The 22,523-nt window shown below is 55.3% G+C and overlaps 1 protein-coding gene across 3 annotated transcripts in view; it reads right to left on the bottom strand.

The window, feature by feature from the left end:
- The window catches only part of SORL1 (sortilin related receptor 1), a 183,212-nt gene extending 161,463 nt beyond the window's left edge, over nucleotides 1-21,749 (bottom strand). The window contains exons 1-2 of one of the 3 annotated variants that reach the window (XM_036277033.1): nucleotides 21,459-21,749; nucleotides 4,115-4,231 (exon numbers count right to left, since the gene is read on the bottom strand). In XM_036277033.1, the coding sequence (XP_036132926.1) occupies nucleotides 4,115-4,231; nucleotides 21,459-21,734 (393 nt within the window). In that variant the 5' untranslated portion in view covers nucleotides 21,735-21,749. Of the gene's footprint in view, nucleotides 1-4,114; nucleotides 4,232-21,039; nucleotides 21,387-21,458 lie in introns of those variants that run through there. The other 2 variants (XM_036277034.1, XM_036277035.1) reach the window with 2 other exon arrangements.
- Between the last annotated feature and the right edge of the window lie 774 nt (nucleotides 21,750-22,523).

Here is a 22,523-nt window from a genome sequence, read left to right as displayed (position 1 = left end):
GTGGCAGGCTGCTTGCTCGGGCACTGTCTGCATCGGCAGCGGGTGGGCAAGTCCCTGTACTTGATGGTCTCGGGCTCCGTGCGCTGCCTTCCAGCCAGACCCAAGTTCCTGCGCTCACCAGTCCTCTCTGACCTCCACGTGACACTACTCCCCAAAGAACAAAATAAAAGGGAAGGACTTCCTAAACTGCCAAAAGTCAGGGTTAGATCACTGTGTTACCTACAAAGGTAAGTTCTTCGAAGTGAATGGTTTTCCATTCTTTTCCCTGTACCTCACAATCATACAGTCATGATGAAGAGGAGAAGGAAGAGAGAAGAGAGAAGGGCGGAGGGAACAGTCAGGGAAGAAGGGCCGAAATGCACAGAAACTGTTTCCTATCTGGCACCATTCTAAGTCCTTTCCAAGCAGCGCTTCTCACACCGTGAAAGGCCTGCACATCACCCAGCAGGGCGCTGGTGACAATGCAGCTTCTGCTTCAGGCAGTCTGAGGTGAGGCCAGAGCATCCGCACTGCCCACCAGCTGCAGAGAATCCCAGTGCCTGCCGACCCACAGGCCACACTCGGACAGCAAGGTCTCTCACGAGCACCGTCTCATGACAGAAGGGAAGACCAAGAGAAGTAAACGACTTGCCCCAGGCCAGACTGCTAACGAGTGGCAGGGTCAGGATGAGAACCCTGGCACCCCGATTTCAGAGTCGGTGCTCCGCTGGACACCGCATCCCCTGGCTACCAAGTTCTGTGCTGTTAGCAAGTACAGCAGGCTCTCAAATAAAGTCACTTCGTTCAACACTGTTTCCTTATAGCATGGATGAGTAAAGTTCCTTATACCTAGGAACGTAACTCTTGTTGATATGCATTAGCCTGTGGTAAAGTCGGTTTCATTACATGTCTTTCACTGCAAGTTGCAGAATCTACCAACAACATCACTGTGCTGGGCTGCTTGCCAGCCAGTCCTGAGGGCACCGAGTCGGGCCGCTCTGGGCACAGGGCAGCCGTGCTCTCACGCCTGATCCCTCCCCTGGCGGACTGATCGTGCGGTGGGCACTATGTCTGCAGAGCTGCGTGGCCCATGATGTTGCGTCCTGAGTACTTCGCAGAACAGGAGAGAGCAGAACCAGAGATGGGCGGGGCCGAGGTAAGTAACACCTATTGTTTCCCTACATTTAGCAGACCTGTCAGACAGAGAGGTGCCTCAGCAGCCACTCTTCCTCAATCCGCCGCTACCAGTTCATCAAGACGCTAGCTATTTATTCATTTATTTTCTGACAGCAAACTGTCTGGATTCCAGCTTCCAGGCTCGTCCCTTTTTCTGTACAGAACAGGCATGAGATGACCATGCTCCAGCACTCACAGGTCCCTGTCTGCGTGGGTGCTCCCCACCTGGACGGCCGACGGGCCTTCCGACCTGTCTGCGTGGGTGCGCCCCACCTGGACGGCCGACGGGCCTTCCGACCCAGCTGTCTTCAAAGAAAACGTCGACTGCTTCTACTCTGACACAAGCAACTCCTGCCTCTGAGACCTAATTTATTCTTGCACTAACTTTTCACATCTGAACATCTCAGTTTCACCTGTCAGTTCTTTCATGTAGCTTGTATGCATGGGGAGATCTCTGCCATCCTTATTTTGTATGTCTAAGCAATGAATTTCCTTTCCATTTATCCTGGCTGGTTTGGCTCGGCGGTTAGAGCATCGGCCTGCGGACCAGAGAGTCCCGGGTTTGGTTTCCGCCAAGGGCACATACCTCAGTTGTGGTTTGTCCCCAGCCCTCGTTGGGGTCTTGAGGGTGGCAGTCACTCCATGTGTCTCTGTCATGTCGATGTTTCTCTCTCTCTCTTCCTCCCTTTCTCCCTCCCGCTCTATCTGAAGATAAATGCAAAGATTCCTTGGGTGAGGATAAAAAAAAAATTTCCTTTCCATTTAATCTCACATGTACTTCATTCCAGAATAGTATATTGTTCCTCTAGATACACCCACATATTTAGACAGAAGAAGAACTGGGTTTGGGTAGACTGGCACTACCAAAGTGACCAACCATCCTGGTTCATCCAGGACTGAGGATGGTCCCAGGATGTGGGGCTTCCGGTGCTGAAACCAGGCCAGCCGGTCCCCCTCGCAACCACATCCTCACATTCCAAGCATGTGATTGGGCCTTGATTCTCATGAGCCCCAACTCGCCCACAGTCCTGCGAAGTAACCTCATGCAAGTCACTTAATAACTCTAGCCTCGGTCTGTCCAGCAAAACCCTAAAACAATTATCAAGGCCTTTCCCTATGTCTCCCACAGAAAATACCACCACCTGGGCAATAATGTTCTCATGCACGAAAGCTCTGCGGGTTTCTCAGCACGGAGGGCGCAGCCATCTCCCGTGCTGGACGCCATGCCGCGGGCAGCGACTGGGCTGACCCACGGCGCCCACAGACTCTGGCAGGCCGAGGGGCACCCACACGCTGCTGTCGCTCGCAAAGCCTGGCTGCGTTCAGACGGCTGCAGTCAGGGCCCCGAACAAGCCCTGCCCTGCTGCAGATTCCTGCACCCAGAGCGGCTGCAGATTCCTGCACCCAGAGCGGCTGTCCCCTACAGCAGCTCCCCGCCTGCGTGCTCAGCACCCACCCTGGGCATCACCGCAGCTGCCCCGACGCAACAGAACACCGCTCCCAGGGCTCCCTAGTCACCTCCCCCTGAGCACGTCCCACCCAGGTGGTGGGTGCAGAGAGGGGCCGCACGAAGCCCATCTACACTCAAGAACGACAGCTGTGTCCTTCGGCTGCTGGGACAGGGCTGGCAGATTCACCAGAGGTGTCCTCTGGCCAGACTGCAGAGCCACCAAAGCTCCGCAGCAGGTTTCTCTGTCCACAGCTTTACCCTGTCGCCACGTCACACCTGAACCCAAGACAGGGGCTGCTCCTCCTCCCTACAGGGAAACCTGGCACAGAAGCCAAAGACTTGAGACCCAAGGGCCAGCTCTGGCCCTCACCTGTTTCACCTGGCTCACAGGTTGTCTGCAAAATCACACACAGGGCCCAACTCGTAAGAATCAGCAGTTTTTGCACACAAATCCAGACCTCTGAGCTTCTCTTGAAAAGTCAGAAGATCTGGCCACACTGGGCCCTGCACCCTGCGCCCTGCGTCCTGCGTGACATCTAGCAGGGAGACAACACGACTCCTCAGGAGTGTTTCTCTCCAGTTCTGCAAAGTCCTGTGCACTTTGTAGTGTCTCCTGGATACTGAGACCAAGTACCAACCTCAGGCTCATATTGAGATACAGGTGAAAGTTTTCTGAACCTATGTCTCTATTAAAAGTGGGCTCAGGCCCTGGCTGGTGTGGCTCAGCAGTTAGAGCATCGACCTGTGGACCAGAAAGACCCGGGTTCGGTTCCCGCTAAGGGCACGTACCTCGGCTGCAGTTTGTCCCTAGCCCTGGTTGGGGTCGTGTGGGTGGCAGCCACTCGATGTTTCTCTCTCTCTCTCTTCCTCCCGCTCTGAAGATAAATGTAGAAAGATCCTCAGGTAAGGATAAAAAAAGTGGGAAAATGACATATTGTCCCAGAGGGCCATGTAATTCAAGAAAAATAAAAGAGACCATATTCTTTGTGGAGGTAAAAAATGTCGTCAGCTTGGAGAGAGTTTCATTCCTGCCTGTTACTCCTGGCCACTCTTAGGCGTGCAAGCATGTGACACCTGGTCTTCAAAGCACCTGACTGTTAGACACTGTCTAAGCCAAGTGTGGACATTAGGAACATGAGTGAATCCGATTCACTAACCCAGCCACTGCGAGGTGCTGGGAGCAACGAGCACCTGGAAGGACCGACAGACCCGGCAGGCTCTGCAGCAGACACACAGCTCTGCCCAGGAAGGCACTTTGTTGAGCAGACACAACCACCCAGCTCACCCGTCACTCACCAAAGTAACCACACATGACATGGATCTGTGTGTCATCGTCCGCACGACCCTGTGGTCAGCAGCGAAGGGGGATTTCTTATTTTCTAGATTCTCTTCTCTGTTTATAATTCATCCCATCCATTCTCCAGCTACCCGCTACTTTTCTTGGAATGACAACCCTGGGGGACGACAGAGGGCACTCAGCCGGGCTGAGGCGAGCCCGGAGGCACTTACGTCGCTGCTCTTGGGTCTTGCCAACGCCAGGCTGTCCCGGGCCAAGGCCACAATTACGTTGCTTTTCTCTCCAGCCCAGTGCACCACCATCTGGTTGTGGGAATCATTCAGACTAACCTGAAAGAGACAAAACCAACACAGAAATGAGGACCCCTGACGCGTGATGGCCATAAACATTCTTTTTTTTTTTTAAATCCTCACCCGAGGACACTTTTGCATTTATCTTCAGATAGAGCGGGAGGGAGAGAGGGAGGAAGAGAGAGAGAGAAACATCAATGTGAGAGAGACACATTGATTGGTTGCCACCCACACGACCCCGAACCGGGGCCGGGGACAAACTACAGCCGAGGTACGTGCCCTTAGTGGGAACCGAACCTGGGACTCTCTGGTCTGTGGGCCGACGCTCTAACCACTAAGCAACCGGCCAGGGCTGGCCATACACATTCTAAAGCAGGACTCTCGATCCTCTGTCACTCGGGCATGACGAGTCCTGAACGGGAGCCCTGGGCCAGGGTGGACACGTTTCCTGCTACAGACTCCACCAGACGCGACCTCCCGGATAAGCCCGAGTGCTCCGCTGTTTACACTGCAACAGGAGGGTAACAGATCTGCTCAGGCTCCCACGGAGCTGTGAAACCCCTGTTACTGTCCCTGCTCCACACATGGGACAGGACCCAAAACACCGAGACAGCTTCTCCCGCACAACAGTGCACAGGCCGGAGAGGCCGCCCGCCAGCGTTGCCCGGGCTCCAGGCGGCCCGGCTGCCGCAGCTCACAGGAGGGGACCTCGGAAGACATCCACAACGCAGCAGTGCTGCCCAGGCCGTTCTGAGCGTCCTGCGTCAGGAAGCAGCTTCCAGGAACCCAAAGCAACGGCCTTGGATTTCTGCAGCCGCCCTGTTGCTTCTGAATCTGCACCGGGAAAATGGAAATCCATGAGGAGGGCCAGCAGGACGCTTGGCCACGTCTCTTCTTGCCAGGCAAGAACAGAAACAGCCACTGTGTCAGAGCATGGCTCATCGGCTCTGCCGTTCCCTCTCCCTGGGGACACAGCGACGCCTGCGCAGGCTGCGGGCCGTGGGCGGGAACCCGGCCGAGTCCAGCCGGCGGACTGTGAGGGAAGGGTCAGGAGTCCCGGCCCCACGCAGCCCTGGTGTTTCTCCAGCCCAAGGCTGCATTCGAGACACTGCGTCCCCAGAGGAGCAGAGCCGCAGCAGGGAGGAGCCCGGGCCCTGCGGACGCAGCCTCTGCTGATCAGGCCACCGGCTTCTCAGTCCTCGTCACTAGAGGTGAGTACGCATGAGCTCCCGGGGGGCACCGGCTATGTTCCTACCCCTGAGCAATACGACCACCATCCACCACCACCAAAATTTTTAAACAAAGGCTATGTTAACACCAAGAACCTATCATCTCAGAAAAGAACAGTTCTTTTAGACAGTTTCTGCTTACGGACAACAACCCACATTCCTTCCGTTTTTCCTAGCTCACTGGTCACTTTGACAGGTGAAGGGCTGGAGCCATACACTGGACCCCTCTGTGTGAAGGACAGAAATTCTGAGGGCTGGCGTCAAGTTCGAAGTCAGCGCAAAGGCCCAGGAGTCAAGAGCAGGTTCCCCCTCTTGCTTGGGGAGAGAATGTTCCACTGTCTCTCCGACCTCACTGCCCTGCCTGGGCACCAGAGCTTCTGGGCAGCAGCCCCTGCCCACCTCAAAGGACACCCCTGCTGTGGGCCTTCAGAGCCGGGAGCTCTGCAAGAAAACCTCCCCTCCCCCCAGGGCCTTTCTCCTCCCTCCCCTGCTCACCCCTCCGCCCTGACTTCCCCACCCCCTTCTTGAGATGCTAGGGAGGAGAGAAAGCTCCTGTCTGCAGACACGCTCACGGGGCCAAAAGCAAACCTTAACGACCTGCTTTGGGTCGTAAGCACCTGCATCTAATTCAATCCAGAATCCAAACTCATGGAAAATATTTGAAATGAGACCTTTTTAAAGAAAAAGACCCGTGATATTTTTTAGGAAAATATGTCGATCCCAAAATGTTCCTTCTCGGATACGTCTAGGCAGGCATCAACAGAGAAGTGCAAATGAAAAGTAGACGTAAGTAGCTTGACGACCCAGCAGTTCCACTTCTGGGGACGTAGCCGATGAAATCCGAAACAGACTCCGAAGAACACACGCGCCTCTGCTCACCACCGTGCTACTTACTCACATCAGCTGAGCTACGGGCACGGACACGTGCTCATCACCAACAAGCGACTAAAGAAGCAGGATTACAGCCCGGCCGGCGTGGCTCAGCGGTTGATTGTCCACCCAGGCACCAAGAGGCCGCCAATTTGATTCCCGGTCAGGGCACATGCCCAGGTTGTGGGCCCCATCCCCAGTGGGGGCATGCAGGAGGCGGCCAGTCAATGTTCTCTCTCATCAATGTGTCCATCTCTCTCTCCCTTCCTCTCTCTCTAAATAAAAAAATAAAAAAAATTTTTAAAGAAGCAGTGTTACATACGTACAATGGAATATTATTCAGCCATAAAAAGAATGAACTCTCGCCATTTGTGACAGCATGGATGGACCTAGTCAGTCAGTCAGAAAAAAAGACAACTACCCTATGATTTCACTCATGTGTGGAGTCTAAAGAACAAATAAATGAACAAACTGAAGCACGCGAGTGGGCACTGGGTGAAGCAGGTGGAGGGCTAAAGCAGAAAGCGGGAGCTGCAGAGAGGCACAGGAAGTAACACGTGGGAGACAGCAATGCTGTGAAAACCACGTGTGCTGCCAGTTGGTACTGGCAATACCAAGGGGAACACTATGCAAAGTGTGTGGTTGTCAAACCACTGAGCGAGCCACACCCAAAGCCAATACATAATAAAAAAATAGAAATAAGTAAACTAACCCAGAATTCCACAGGGAGAAAGGAGCCGAGGGGTCCCCACCGCCTCCAACCCTTACTGTAGGCTCCCCTCCCCCTCCTTTTCAGCTGTCACTGGGGGGCAGAGTCTGGCAGCATCTGGCCCAGAAGCCCACCAGCCCAGGTGCCCAGGAAGGCAGGCTAATGGTGTCTCCCCTCCAAAACCACCCTCAGCCTTAGAACAGAGAGGAATACACAGAGAAGTTACACAGCATCAATACAGTAAAGATTTGGAACCTGGAACAGTCGTCCAAGTTCATCTGGGATCTGAGATGAGAAGCCTACCAACACTGAACTTGGGACGCCTGCACACAGCCCCTCTGCAGGTACCAATGACATGACATTACAAAGCCATCTGTGAGCAGAGCGGGGAAGAGGTCTGAACGGAACTTGCTGGCCTTTCTGCTCAGAGGACCAGAGATGCCCAGGGCCCCTCAGCCAACCCTAGACGGGCCGGGTGGGAGCCACACGAAGGAAATGGCGTCTGAACATCCGGGGCATTTTACAGAGGAACCTAGAAGTGCGCTTGGTGACACACCTCTTAAAAACTACCGTTTTTATTTTACTAGATGTCCCTTTCATTTTTTTTTTTTTAATCTTCAGACAGAGTGGGAGGGAGAGAGAGACACATCTCAGTTGCCACCTGCACGACCCCAACCAGGGCTGGGGACAAACTGCAATCAAGGTACATGCCCTTGGCCAGAATCGAACCCAGGACTCCCTGGTCCTCAGGCCAACACTCTAACCGCTGAGCCAAATCGGCCAGGGCGTCCCTTTCATTCTTAACACACACTGAAGGTAGTGCAGCAGAAAGGGAAAAACCCCTGGTAAGAAATGGCTCATCTGAGGGCACCAGGCCCTCACAGTGCCCTCCTGGGCAAGGTGTCCGCACGGCCTGCCCGGTCCTGGGAGAGTCCCCAGTGAGCCGCCCACAGTCGCGGCTGACCCTCAAGGTGGCCCGGGTGCCCCTCGCCGCAGAGCACAGCCTGAGTCAGCCACAGGAGTCCACGCACCAGGCAGACACCCAGGACAGTGGAGCCAACAGCACTCCCGTGGACGCAGAATCATGCCTTCAGTCTCGGCCTCACTTCCTCCTCCCCGTCTCCCGTCTCCCCCGCCTCCGTTCCTGGCCCTACGAAGGGGAAAGAGGAAGACGTGGAATCTGCTTTCCGTGGACAGTGACCAGAACACCAGAGGCCCGTGGAGCCACCTGCGATGAAGAACACCTGCAGAACTTCGGCAGGTCCCTGCACTCCACGGGCGTTTGGGTTCACCGCCCTCTCCATCCCAGGGACTCCCCAGCCTCTCCTCCTGCACCCGCCCCTCAGCAGCTGTAGGCTTCAGATCGAATCCAGATCCCTCTCCTCCGTCTGCTCACTCAGGTCCCAGAAACACACACAGACCAGAAGACAGGGTCTGGGAGGGGGGCTTTCTCAGGAACATAACCTTGATGTGCAGTCAATTACAACCACCACCCCAAGGCATGGACAACTTTCCCTCTGCAATCTGCAGCTCACAGGGTGTAGCTGAGCTCCATAATGAGACACAATTAATTGGAGCTGTAAAAGCAGCAGGGAGGGGCTCACCGCCTCCCCCGAATGCAAACAGCCACATCAGACACCACAGAGAGCTCTGTACACAGAACCCACATCGGAACAATTAAGCACCAGCCTCTGGGAGGTGCTTCAGGCTCACAGGTGGGTGGATAAGGGCCAAGGTAAAGCCCCAAAGGTCACCTGGTGCAGGGCGTCCCAAACAGGGCCGACAGCATCCCCTCAGCCTACGAACTCAGCACCCCAGGGATCAAAGGTACACCCACGTGTCTCTAATGGTGTTGATTTGGGGAGTGGTGAATCTAGTCCATTCCCCTTCCTACTGGCAGGGCCTGGGGCGTAAATGACAGTGGCTAGAAGACTCATTCTTATAGGGGGACAGTTGTCTGTGGGTATCTAGGGTAACTGTTAAAATACTATGATCTATGCCACAAAGTGGGAACCTCAAAAACACGATGCTATTGAAACAAGTCAGACACAAACATCATCTGTGCGACACGGTTTATACGAAATGTCCAGAACAGGTGCACCCACAGAGAAAACATGCACATCGGTGGCTGCCAGAGGCTGAGGGGAGGCGGGGGGAGTTTCGAGGAGAACGGGGTTTTATTTTGGAGGGATGAAATGGTTCAGAACCAGACAGAGGGGGAGGTTGTGCAACATTGTGAATGTACTAAATGTTACTGAATTGTGCCCTTTAAAATGGTTGTTATGTGAAATTCAACTCAAATTTTTTAAGGCTCTATTTATGACCTGTAAAGAACATTACACTTCTCAAGTGCTGGTCCAGTTCCTAGCAACTCCCACTCCTGAGAACTGCCCCTTTCATCTCCCGTGGACCCTTCAAACCCCGGCCCGCACGTAGAACGAGCACAGAGAAGGCAGCTGAGCAGGGTCCTGGCAGAGTAGTCCTGCAGCACCTGCCCAGCCCGGCGGCCCAGGGCCCCCCCGGCCCCTGGCGGGAGACAGGGCCTCAGGCTGCCCACCCACCGCCCGCACGGCACACCTGCACCCGCGGTCTCCAGCCCCCAGCATGCCCGGCGGCCCCCCTGCAGAGCGCGGGAGAACCTGCTCCGGCCCAGCCCCAGCTCTGCGTTGTCATAAACAAGCGGAGGACAGGTGCCTGCAGCTGCCAGGCCGACGGCTCACGCGTCCACTCACTGACATGCGCGGCGAGGCCGCCAGGCACCCGGCACCCACGGGGCTCTCGAGTCATTTCTTACCCGTCAAGAGTAGAGTCCTGCCGGGGAAAATCAGGGTTACAAATCCGACTGGTAATGAGAATGTACAATGAAACCACAGGACAGTCATTGGGCTTATTCAGGAGAAGAGGGAGTCACGTATCATCTCTCTTCAATTCTCCTGCCACTGTCTCTTTCAAATCGGTCAAACCCAAAGACAAGGACATCCTCGACACCACAGCCCACGGCCTCGTCTGCACAGCTTCTTCCCCGAGCACAGCACTCGGGAGCGAGGCCGTCTGGCTCCTTCCTCCACCTCACCAGGGACATACGAAGGAGCGTTTTTATTTTATTTTATTTTTTTATCCTTACCTGAGGACAATTTTTTTCCTCCATTTTTTTGTTCAGATAGAGTGGGAGGAAGAGAGAGAAAGAGAGAAACATCGACGTGAAAGGGACACATCAAATAGCTGCCACCCGCACGACCAACCAGGGCCGGGGACAAACTGCAACCGAGGTACGTGCCCTTAGCGGGAACCGAACCCGGGTCTCTCTGGACCGCAGGCCAACGCTCTAACCGCTGAGCCAAACCGGCCACGGCCAAAGGAGCATTTTTAAAACACACTGCAGACAGCAAATTATAAAACACACTGCAGACAGCGAGCCATGAAACACACTGCAGACAGCGAGCCCTGGGACACACTGCAGACAGGGAGCCCTGGGACACACTGCAGACAGGGAGCCCTGGGACACACTGCAGACAGCGAGCCATGAAACACACTGCAGACAGGGAGCCCTGGGACACACTGCAGACAGCGAGCCATGGAACACACTGCAGACAGCGAGCCATGAAACACACTGCAGACAGGGAGCCCTGGGACACACTGCAGACAGCGAGCCATGAAACACACTGCAGACAGCGAGCCCTGGGACACACCGCAGACAGCGAGCCCTGGGACACACCGCAGACAGGGAGCCATGGAACACACCGCAGACAGCGAGCCATGGGACACACCGCAGACAGGGAGCCCTGGGACACACTGCAGACAGCGAGCCCTGGGACACACCGCAGACAGCGAGCCATGGGACACACCGCAGACAGCGAGCCATGGGACACACCGCAGACAGGGAGCCCTGGGACACACTGCAGACAGCGAGCCCTGGGACACACGGCAGACAGCGAGCCATGGGACACACTGCAGACAGGGAGCCATGGGACACACTGCAGACAGCGAGCCATGGGACACACTGCAGACAGCGAGCCATGAGACACACTGCAGACAGCGAGCCATGGGACACACGGCAGACAGCGAGCCATGGGACACACTGCAGACAGCGAGCCATGGGACACACTGCAGACAGGGAGCCCTGGGACACACTGCAGACAGGGAGCCCTGGGACACACTGCAGACACACTGCAGACAGCGAGCCTGGGACACACTGCAGACAGCGAGCCTTGGGACACACTGCAGACAGGGAGCCATGGGACACACGGCAGACAGGGAGCCATGGGACACACGGCAGACAGGGAGCCATGGGACACACGGCAGAGAGGGAGCCATGGGACACACTGCAGACAGCGAGCCCTGGGACACACTGCAGACAGGGAGCCATGGGACACACGGCAGACAGGGAGCCATGGGACACACTGCAGACAGGGAGCTATAAAACAAATACGCTGTTCTTTGACGGCGAGGACAGGGGCCGCTGCTAAATCCCTTGAACTATAGGCAGGCCTGAGGAACCAAACACAGACTCCCAAGGTCCAAGAATAATGTTGTTTCTCCAACCGCCCGTCTGCATGACCCAGATGCCAGCCTCGCAGTCGCCCTCCGCATCCTCTCAAGGCTGTGCTCACCTGTGTTCAGCAAGCTCTCTGTCCTCCCTGGATTCCACCCCAGAAGAGGCTGCAGTCGAGTCTACAAGCTCCCTGACCCAGCTGCCGTGGCTCAGTAATTAGAGCAACCAATGAGTCTCGGGTTCAATTCTGGTCAAGGGCACAGACCTCAGGTGCGGTTCCTCCCTGCCTGATCGAGGTCATGTGGGAGGCAACCAGTTGATGTGTCCCTTTCACGTAGATGTTTTTCTCTCCCTCCCTTCCTCCCACTCTATCTGAAGATAAATGGAAAAATATCCTCCGGTGAGAACTAAGAAAATAAAAATTAGCCCAGCTGGTGTGGCTCAGCGGTTGAGCATCGACCCATGCACCAAGAGGTCACCTGTTCGATTCCCGGTCAGGACACATGCCCAGGTTGTGGGCCCGATCCCCAGTGGGGGGCGTGCAGGAGATGGCCAGTAGATGTTCTATCTCATCGATGTTTCTCTGTCTCTCTCCCTCTCCCTCCCACTCGCTCTAAAAATCAATAAAGAAAAAAAAATTAAATTAAATAAAAACTAAACATAAAAAAACTTGCATTTCATTACAATCTCCTTAACTAAAACTATGAGCTCTTTTTCGGGGGTGGAGGAAATATATATATACCTTCTTCCTCTTTACCCAAAGGGTGGGTGACAGTCCTGTTCTTAGGGACTTACACTCAGTGCGGAGACCGGTCTTCTCACTGACCTCTGGCGAGCAGAATCTGCGCCGCTGAGTCTGCGCGTGTCCTCCAGGTGAACCCCACTTTGTCAGCTAGCAAACAGCACACTTGGCTGTGCCAGAAGGGCTCGCTATCACACAGAACCCGTGAAAAGCCTCTTTCATGAAATAATCACCCCTTCATTTACCGGTTGGTAAGGAAAATACCAGGGTCAGAGGAAGGTCAGGGAACATCTAAACCACGTTCCACATTTTGCAGATGGAGTCAAGCCTACGAGTCAGAGGTGGTGTTTCCCACGTCGAAGCCCAGGGTGCAGCCCAGCCGGTGGCTCAGCGGCTGAGTGTCGTCCAGGCTCCACAGGCCGCCCGCTCGACTCCAGTCAGGGCACACGCCCAGGTTGCAGGCTCGATCCCCACTGGGGTGCATGCAGGAGGCAACCAATCGATGTTTCTCTTTCTCCTTCTCCCTTCCTTTCTCTCCATAAATAAATACATAAATAAAGGCATGCTTTTTAAATATTTTTTTAAAAACCCAGAGCCCAGGACCCAGGGCAGGGCACATAGGCAGAGAGCATGGCAACGCCCAGCCTCGTGTTCCGTGAGGATTCACCTGTGAACCCAAAGCCATTTCTACCGGCTCCTCGGGATGGTTCCGGAACATACTTTCCCGGACTCCCCTCTTCGGCTCCACTTCACTCAGCGCACACTTCCTGAGCATCACCATGCTCCAGACTCCAAGCTGGGAATCAGGAGAACAGCAGACTTGGGGGTGCGGGCCGGGGTGCAGCCGCCCTGAGGACGAGCGAATGCAAGGGCAGAGCGAAGACCAGGAACAAGGAGCGACTTGGGACTCGTCGCCTTTGAAAAGTCACAAGAAAGTCCGTGAGGCCAGGAAGAGGGTGAAAAGACGTGAAATCTCCAGGTTTCGCAGCAGAACGCCTGGAGGTCCCGGGAGGAGGGCGCAGCCGCGCTGAACATTCACGGGAAGCCAACGTGCCGCAGGAGCCGGGGCCTGAGCTTGAGTCTCGGCCTCTGTGGCTCACTGGTTCGACTCTGGCTGCGGCTCCTCGCCTTTCCGAGCCTCCAGACACTCGTCAGTGCGCGAGAGTAATAATAACTCTTCTTCCCGATTGTCCGGCACTGTGCTAAGAATCAAATGTGATGTGATCCATAAATATACTTCACACACCAAAATGCTAAAACACGATTTCCTTTTGTTGTCGGTATACTCTTTACAGCCAAATGAGCCATTCTTCACGAAATGGCGCCACGTGAGAAGGCAGCAGGAGCATCAGCAGGGCTGGGCGCCCAGGCAATGACGTGTGGGAGGGGGACACGCTGCCGAGCCGAGCCCAGCGCCCCAGCCCCGGCGGTGCTCCGTCCTCCTCCCACTCCGCAGGAGGCTCCGGACGCCGGAGAGTCCTCCCTCTGTCCCCAGGCTCCGCACAGTGGTGCCGCTCATGTCAGCATCCCCCTCGCCCGAAGGGGGAGCATGCAAGCGTCACATCCCAGAACTGAAGGTCTGCAGGCCTCCCCTGCCCAGCGACTTCTTTAATGACTGAGGGACGCTCCTGGAGAGAGGGTAGACAAGCCCGACAGCAGGCCAGTAAGGGTGCCCGAGCTCCCAGAGGCACAGTGCCCTGCAGGAGCCCCTGGGGCAGCCTCTGTTCCTGGACTCCTAGCCGACCGCCCCCCACCTGCGTCGATAACCCTTTCACCTCTGTCCAGCTCTCCCATCCACCCTTTCATTTTTCTCCCCTAAAGATGCGTGGCCTTATTCCTGGGCAGCTCACCCCACCGGCAGCCGGCCACCTGGCCAAATTCATCTTCGCCACATGCCCCGTTGGCTACAGGATGTTTTTAACTCCTCAGTAAGAGAACTTCAGGGAACTCGATCTATGCAGACCAGGTAAGTCACAGGTGCAGGGTCTCCTGTGACTCATTGAGTTGACCACAGGCTGAAACATTTCAAGTCTCTTCAAACAATCCTGAAGGTTCTGGGGCCACTCCGCCACCCGCGCGCCATCCCAGGGCCTGCAGCAGCAGGTCCTCTCCTGGGGCGCCCGGGCAGCCTGCACGCCTGCTCCTACCTGGTCCCCGGGCAGGCCAGTGGAAGGAGCTGTCCACACAGTCTCTGAGTTAGCAGAGAGGGCCCTTCCCTCTCTGCGCCCTGCCTCACACAGGCTCGGCTCACAGGCACCATCTCAGCTCCCCCGTGACGTCCCCAAACCAGCCTTTCTCCCAGGTTGGCTTTGAACCCTGGTCCTCGTGCTCAGTGAGGTCGTCCTAGCTTTGCAGTTTTTCTAAGCAAGGCAGAGTGGCTCTCACCTCTGTACCAACGACTGTGTGAAAATCCCATTCAGGACCCACGTATTGGCTCAAACCCACATTGTTTTCTTTACTGATTTTTAGAGAGAAAGGGAGAGGGAGAGAGATAGAAACATCGAGAGAGAACATCGCCTGGCTGCCTCCTGCATGCCCCCCACTGGGGATCAGGCCCACAACCTGGGCATGTGCCCTGCCTGGGAACTGAACCGTCGACCTCTTGGTGCAGGGTCGACGCTCAACCACTGAGCCACACCAGCTGGGCTCGAACCCACATTTATGTCACAAAAGAATCAGCCTCACCATCTCCTCTCTCTGACCCAGTTATCTGGGGGCAGTGGGTGTCCACTCAGCACGCTGGTCTCTTTTCTAAATAACAGAAGCTATGGGAGTCACTGGCTTCCTTTAAGCACAATGAGCGAGGGGCGGAGGGGTCACGGGCAGCACAGCGGGAGCAGCATCTGCCGTACGGGCATCGTCTCACCGCTCGCTTGCCACTCTGACTGGGTTAATCCCAGCAGCCTGCCTTTCTGAGAACTCGTAGCTGTTTGTAATGTAATTCGAGGGCCGGGGATAAATCATCGTGAAGGCTCCGTGTTCCCAGCGAAGAGCCTGGACTAGCGGCAGCAGCGATGGCACACCAAGTCAAAGGGCAGGCGGAAGGGGGTCGCCGCGGCGATGGAGCCCACACGCCCGTGCGTCTGCCCTCATGCCAGCCGACGGGGTTGCGGAGATGAAGACAGACCCAGCCACACGGAGGCGAGTCATCAAGAGCACAGGGCAGGCAGGGTGCCGGCCCCACTGCGGAGCACTGCCTACATCTCGCACTGCTGGGCCATCCTGCAGGTCCGCACAGCACCTGGGCCCAGACCGCAGGAGAAGCGAGCGCCCGCGGCTCCGCTTTCGCCACCCAGGGCACTGACAGGAGCCGCTGGGCAGCGGCAACCCTAAGAACACTGCACCTGGCACCGCCCACACCCCGATCCCCCCCCTCCCCCCCGGGAAGCAAGGCCCTGCCTCCCGCACGCAGCCTGGGAGTCAGCAGCCACCCAGACCCGGTTTGCACAGCTCAGCTCCGGTTCCCCTCCCTGTGACTGCGGCTTCTGTCCTCGAAGCAGGGGCTGCCCTTCCCACAACCTGTAAGCACTACACAGCCTGGCACACTAGACAAGAGCTACATGTCTATTGAAACTTAAATGTGAATTGATTAGAATTAAATGAAATAAGATAAATTCAATTTTCAGTCCTACCAGCCACATTTCAATGCTCAGGCAGCCTATGTCGCTGGCGGACACATGGGACGGCAGAGACACAGAATGTTTCCGTCGTCACAGAAAGATCCACCAAGAGGCAGTCCTTTGGGAGTGACGTGGCCCTGGATGTCACCCTCGTCCCTAACAGCTGCCCAGCAGCCAGCGGAATTCTGCAATTCCTTCTAAGTCACTGTCACAGTTTTGACGGCTATGAAGTCCTATCTGCATGAACCCACCCCCAAAACGCACAAAGCGTTCCTCATGTCACAACTAAAAATCTGAGGGTCTCACAATCACAGAGTAAAACCAAATCTTGATCTTAGCAGCAGCCCACCCTCTCTCGGGTTTATAGCATCATCAGCCACCTCCGCTGCCCATCCACTTCTTTTCGTTGTTCTTAATCCTCACCCGAGGACATTTTTCCATTGCTTTTTAGATAGAGTGGAAGGGGGGGGAGAAACACTGATGTGAGAGACACATCAATTGGTTGCCTCCCACACGATCCCAACCAGGGCTGAGGATTGAACCTGCAACCTAGGCACCTGCCCTTGACCAGAATCAAACCCAAGACCCTTCGGTCCACTGGCCGATGCTCTAACCACTGAGCACCAACCAGGGCCCGCCCACAGCTCGATAACCAGTAACTTCGGTCAAAGTTCACTGTGACTCATTTTAAACTGGGGGAAATTGGTGTTTGCACCTTCATGGCAACATGCCATGTGCCAATGGCTCCCCGGTGCTCCTGGGACACACTGAAGGTTCTGTGCTCACCAGTAAAGACCACGCCTTCCCCCTCGGCCCAAACACTACTCCCCAGACAGGCAACCGAAATGGAGTGAGCTCTCCTTTAGTTTCCACAAGTAAATCTAAAAAAAAAAAAACAAAAACGGAGAAAAGGTCAACATCATTCCTCAGCTGTAATACATGGTGATGCAGTCCGTTATCTGCATCTGACTTGTCGAATGTTCCGAACTCCACACCGGCATTGGTCCATCCAGCCACCTCACACATCAGCTGCTCAAAATGCAAACCCACTTTCATAGTTGCCTAAGCAAAATTTAATTAGAAAGTAAATCGATGCATTTTTTTTAAAAGACTAAATAAGCCTGGACAGTGTGGCTCAGTGGTTGAGTGTCGACCCTGCACCAAGAGGCCGCTGGTTTGATTCCCAGTCAGGGCACTGCCCAGGTTGTGGGCCTGATCCCCAGTGGGAGGCACGCAGGAGGTGGCCGATTGATGTTCTCTCTCATAGATGTTTCTCTCCCTTCCTCTCTCTCTAAAATCAAGAAAGAAAAATAAAATAAAGTAAAAGACTAGATAAATACATAGCAATGGCAGAGCGGTTACTTTTTGGGTTGCCAGCTCTTCAGATCACTAGAATGTTCCTGTGTGGATGGCAAAGGCCGGCTCCCTCTCTCGCTGACCTGGTATCAAGCAATGTCAGCACAAAGCTGGCCGTCATCTTTAAGGACAAACAGACCAAAACAGGACCGTGAAATGTCCCACAACATCCATCTTCTGCTGTTGGGAAGTGCTCCCTGGATCCCAGGCATCAGAGCACTTTATTGAACATACTTCATTTCACATCCCACGAAGAAAACAATCTCGAAAAGAACACGAATTAACACCAATATCTGGAATGTCTATATTCTGATGTTCTCCAAAAACTGGGCTCTACATCTCTACAGAACTGCTCTCCAGAATGGCTCTGCATTTTATCCCGTTAATTCCCATCCCCTCCCTCCTATCCCTGCCCCCTTTTCCTCCCTTCCCCCCCCTTAAAGCCTCCACACACCATGCCCCAGACAAGCAAGCTTTCACCGACCTGAATAGTGGCCAGAGACTGAACTGCAATAATGAGATGCCAAATGGAACCAGCAAGTCTCTCAAGGTCACATTCCCTATCGAGCCAACCCAACACACCAAGCAACTCTTCACCTGCTTAGGAGCCAACTTTAAACAGCAAGTGCTTTGCCTTCTCATCTTTTGGAAGCACACAGGTCAAACATCTCACTTCAGAACCAACCAACCAATTCTTTCCCCGGCAGCTGTATCAAGCAAGAATCTACTCCACAGAGATCTAAAGCCACACCGTACGCCACCCCCAAAGCAGGCTCTTTGTCCCAGGACCTTGTGCTGTAACAGAAACTCAATTTTCAGTCTCAAATCAGGACACTGAATACTCCCTGGCGTCTAAAAAGCAGGAGTTAGAAAGAGAGAGCTCATTGGAAGAAAAATAAACCTGTAAATCCTGTCAGGCTTTGCGCTTCATGCCAAAAGATTCTTCCCCGAAACAACATGTTGGCGATACCATGAGAACCCTAACAGAGAGGACACGGTACAACAGAGTCCCAGCTCATCGCTCAGAACAACCCCAGGACAGCACAGGAGAAACGGGCTGCACGACCCACCACCCTCACCACCAGGTGAGCCAGCTCACTTTCTCTAGAACTTGGATGTGCTCCCTACCTCCAGGCCCATCTTCTCCCAGGGGTGCAGAAGGCCCACAGATACTGCTGAAGGGACTCCTTAGTGCCGGCGTATGGAGCAGAGAAAGACCTGATCCGTACCCACGGGAACAACGGAGAGGGGACAGTTAGACCAGTACAGTACGAGGCGGAAGATGCTGTACCTGAGCTCAAAACAACTCTTCCCACTGGAGCCTGGGACTCCTGGGAGGCGCTCCGTGGACGCTGAGGAATGGGACAGGGGACAAGAACAAGCAGCACAATGGCACAGACACAGAGCTGACATTCACTCAGAAGGAAACTGTGGCCAGAATGATGGACTCTCTGTCTTGGGTTCAGCCTCTGTCAGAAGGGGCTCAACTCCATCGGTGAGTGGAGCCAGAGAAAAAGCCGACTACAACCCAGCTCTTCCTCAGCTGCATCCCCTCCTTGCTCCTCTCTCAGAGGCTGGCGGCCCCAGGGCTTCCGTGCCTGCAGGCAGCTTATGCTTCCAGCCTCCGCTCTGCTGCCAGGCATCCTCAACCCCCTCCAAGGTCACAGGTCAGAAGCTGCAGAGCACTGGAGCCCATGGACCCCTTATCACTCCGTCTCCCATGTCCCCCATATCAAACAACCCACTCACACCCCCACTGCAAAGTGGTGGCAGGTTCACTGCATCCTGGTTGCTGGTCCCGGCTGGGTACAGTCACACGTCGTATTTGCATCCAGTCCCACCCCGTCTGCTCTCCCATCTCTATACAGAACCACATTCAGGTGAAGCAATACCACAGAAAACACTGACATTTCACAGGTTTAAAAGCTAAAAAGGGTCCACAGTGGAACTTGGCTTAGGGCGGGAGGCAGGAGGGCCACACTCTTGGAGTCCACATCCCTACACGCAGAGTGAAGGCAGCCCTCTTCCCAACCCGCAGGGCAACTTCGACCAGGTCTGTGCAGGGGAACATCTTGCTAGCAAGGCCCATCGATAGACGTGATCTCTCCAGGGCTCCAAGCTGGGGGCAGGGGGCAGGCCAAGCTCTTAGCTACTAATCCCTGTGTCCAAAGCCCCAAGGGTCTGCACCAGGCAGTCCTCAGGGCAGCAAGCCCAGCACCAGGACGTCCTTCCTCCAATCTAACTCAATCCTTAAAGATTCAAATCAATCCCACTTTTACCAACCTCAGGGCAACAGAGGACAATGGCATAGTAAGGCATGAAAAAGGGGAACACTGCCTGTGTCCTCACTTTCAGTAGGATTCCTCCTTATTTGGTGGACTGCTGGGTCTCCATTCTTCAACTGAACCGAACTCAATCGGCTGCCTGACGAACAGAAGCTGAGGTTTTGAAGTCACTCCCAATGAGAACACAGTTCACCTTTAACTTGCCCCAAGGAGTTTTCACAAAACAAACCCATATTTCTGAGACCAGGAAGCTCCCCCCTCAGCCAAAACTAGAGCTGCAGAAGCCCTGAGCTCTGGAAGGGGCTGTCCCCCCACCACCCCACTTGGAGCTCCCAAAGAGCTGACTCAAGTCCACAGCACAGCTGGGCTGACTGAGAAGACTCGGGGAGCAGGGGAGCCTCTCCATCCCCCTTCTCCTCCATCAGGACGTTGGCATCTCTGTTGAGAGCAAGGACCTTGATGGCTTCAACCACACACACAAAACAGTCTCAGATGGGGATGGAGGAGGGAAACAAGGACTTGAGGGGTCTGTACCAGGGAACAGAGGGCATGGAGCAGGTGGGTTCCAGCAGCCCATGCTCACCAGCGGTTACATGCCCACTGCACACACTGGTCCCCAAGGGCTGACAGTAGACAGAAGTCAAATGCTGCCACCCACTCACCACCATCTCTGCCTCCTTTACAGCTATATATACCAATGAATTAAAACAAGGTATTTAAGAGGCCTTCTATAAAGGCACAGCAACTGTGTAATCACCCACAGGTCACTGAGGCAGTGCAGACCAAAGTCAAAGAGCAGACAACCTTGCCCCTGTGCCCTTGGGCTAGTCATTCCACCTTCCCCAGCTTTGGTTTCTTCATCAACAAAATGACAGGATAGGGTTAACCAATGTCACTGCAATAAATTTCATTTTAAACATTTAAATGACACAATAGGGTAAGATGGTTTATAAGGTTCTTCCTGGCTCCAAGGATTGAACATTTAACTATCTCTTTCCTGAAGAAATGGCTAAAGAAAAATCAGCGAAGGCAAAACTCAAACTAATCTTTTCATTTTTACTGTAAAAGGGAACGTTTTGACTGGAAATCGGGCAGGATCCCACCTCCACTCTGCCACTTTTTCTCACCCATTGGCCTTCTAGTTTTGCTTTGGTCAGACTTAGCCTCAGGCTTAGGAGTCTCATGAATCGAACACAGGAGATTTAATTTTGCCAGTGGTGATACCAACCGACAAACTGGGTTTGCAATTTCTAGCAGTAAGTCTGGCCATGAACGTGAAATGCGTGTCACTCATAATCTAATAAACCCATTGCCTGTACATATCACAGAGTAACACCAAAAAACTCTTGCAGTCTTTCAAATTGTGAGGGATATTTCTATGCTAAATCAAGTAAATTATCTTGAAGGGGAGGTGGAATGGATTAGAACCTTACCCACACACATTTAAAAAAAAAAAAAAAAACCCTTACACACACACACACACACACACACGGCACAATATCCTCTTGACTATATCTAGATGTCAAGCTTCCCCGTTAGCTCACCTTAACCGTGGTCGACATGGTAGGTGTGGAAACCCCCCAATCTGTTCTGTGTCGACTGCAGGGAGCTCGCTCCACTGCCCGCTGATGGTATGCTAAGGCCCATTTTTCTGTCCACATGTAAGATGAAGCTGCACCCCTCCTGTCCTCACGGTAAACTGCAAGGGTCAGCACTCACCCTAGGGAAATAGGCACTGCACCCCCGAGTTACCAGGGATACGTTTGCTAAAATCACAGGAAGAAGGAAAGATGAATGCAATTCAACTGCTGACGGCTGTCCTCGTGGGGGTGAAAGGGGAGGACAGATGCACGCCAGGAAGTCCCGGCGGCGCCCGCACCTGGGAGGCTTCGGCAAGGGATGGATGCGGGAGTGAGGGACTGCGGAGGGGAAGGGGCTGGGCGGCGGGTCGCGAAGTGCTCACCTGTCCGTACACCTTGATGGGCTCGGGCTGCAGAGCGGCGCTCCGTCGCCTCCGGAGCGGCTGGTCGCCCGCGCCCCGGGTGTCCTCGCGCGCCCGCAGCGGCAGCCCGCGCGGGTCGCCCGGCACCAGCAGGAAGCCCCGGTCCTGGGGCCGCGGCGCGCGGCCGCCGTGCAGCGTGGGCGCCCAGCCCTGGCCGGGGGCCGCGGGCAGCAGCAGGGCGAGCAGGGCGAACAGGAAGGGGAGCCGCGGCTCCCTGCTGCTGCTCCGTGTCGCCATGTTCGGGAACGCTGCAGCAGGTGGCGCCGCCGCCAGGACAGAATGTGCAGCGCGCGGCCGGCCGAGCGGCGGACCGGGGCGCGCGCGCCGCTCCCGGGTGCCCGCTGCCCGCCCCCGCCTGGCCGCTGCGCCCGCCGCCTCGCCCGGGCCGCTCGGCTGGCGCGTCACGTGTGAGCCCGCAGCGCGCCCGCTCGCGCTCGCCCCGCTCCGCCGCCTCGGCCCCTCCCCTGCGCGGGACGGGGAGTCACGCCGAGCGCTGGAGGCGCGCCCCCGCCCCGCCGCGCACACCTAGTCGAACCCCTGCGGCGGCGAGAGGGGTGCAGGGCGCTCGTCTCCTCCGCGGTGATTCGCCACCTCTGCCGAGCGGCGTGGCGGTCGTCCTGCACCGCGACCTGTCTCCTCGCCGACTGCACAGCCCTGTCCGGCCACCAAACACCCACAGCCCCCTGCCGCATCCCGCCACCCAGTGAGCCACAGGCAAGGAAAACCAGGTGGAGAACAGGGCACACGAGACTCCGAGGAAGCCGCCCCACGGTGACCTCAGAGCGCCAACTACTCGGGGCCCCAGAATGTACTTGGAGTGCCCACAGCCACGCGCAGGGCCCAGCACAGGTTGTTCGGGTTCCCTCCGGGGAGGACAAGCGCAGAGCTGCTCCCTGGGCGGCAACTGGGCACGTACACATGCCAGTCCCCAGCCAGCAGCGCTGCAGGTCCTCTGCCCAAGGGCATAAAGGGGCAGCACACACTGTAAACTAACCCTAAATTCAGCTGAACACCCAGACCTCTGAA

Source organism: Molossus molossus, unplaced genomic scaffold (genome assembly GCF_014108415.1).
Source record: "Molossus molossus isolate mMolMol1 unplaced genomic scaffold, mMolMol1.p scaffold_m16_p_22, whole genome shotgun sequence".
In the NCBI taxonomy this organism is placed as follows: Eukaryota; Metazoa; Chordata; class Mammalia; order Chiroptera; family Molossidae; genus Molossus; species Molossus molossus.
Note: the sequence above shows the minus strand (reverse complement) of the source record. Positions and strands in the feature narration are given on the sequence as shown.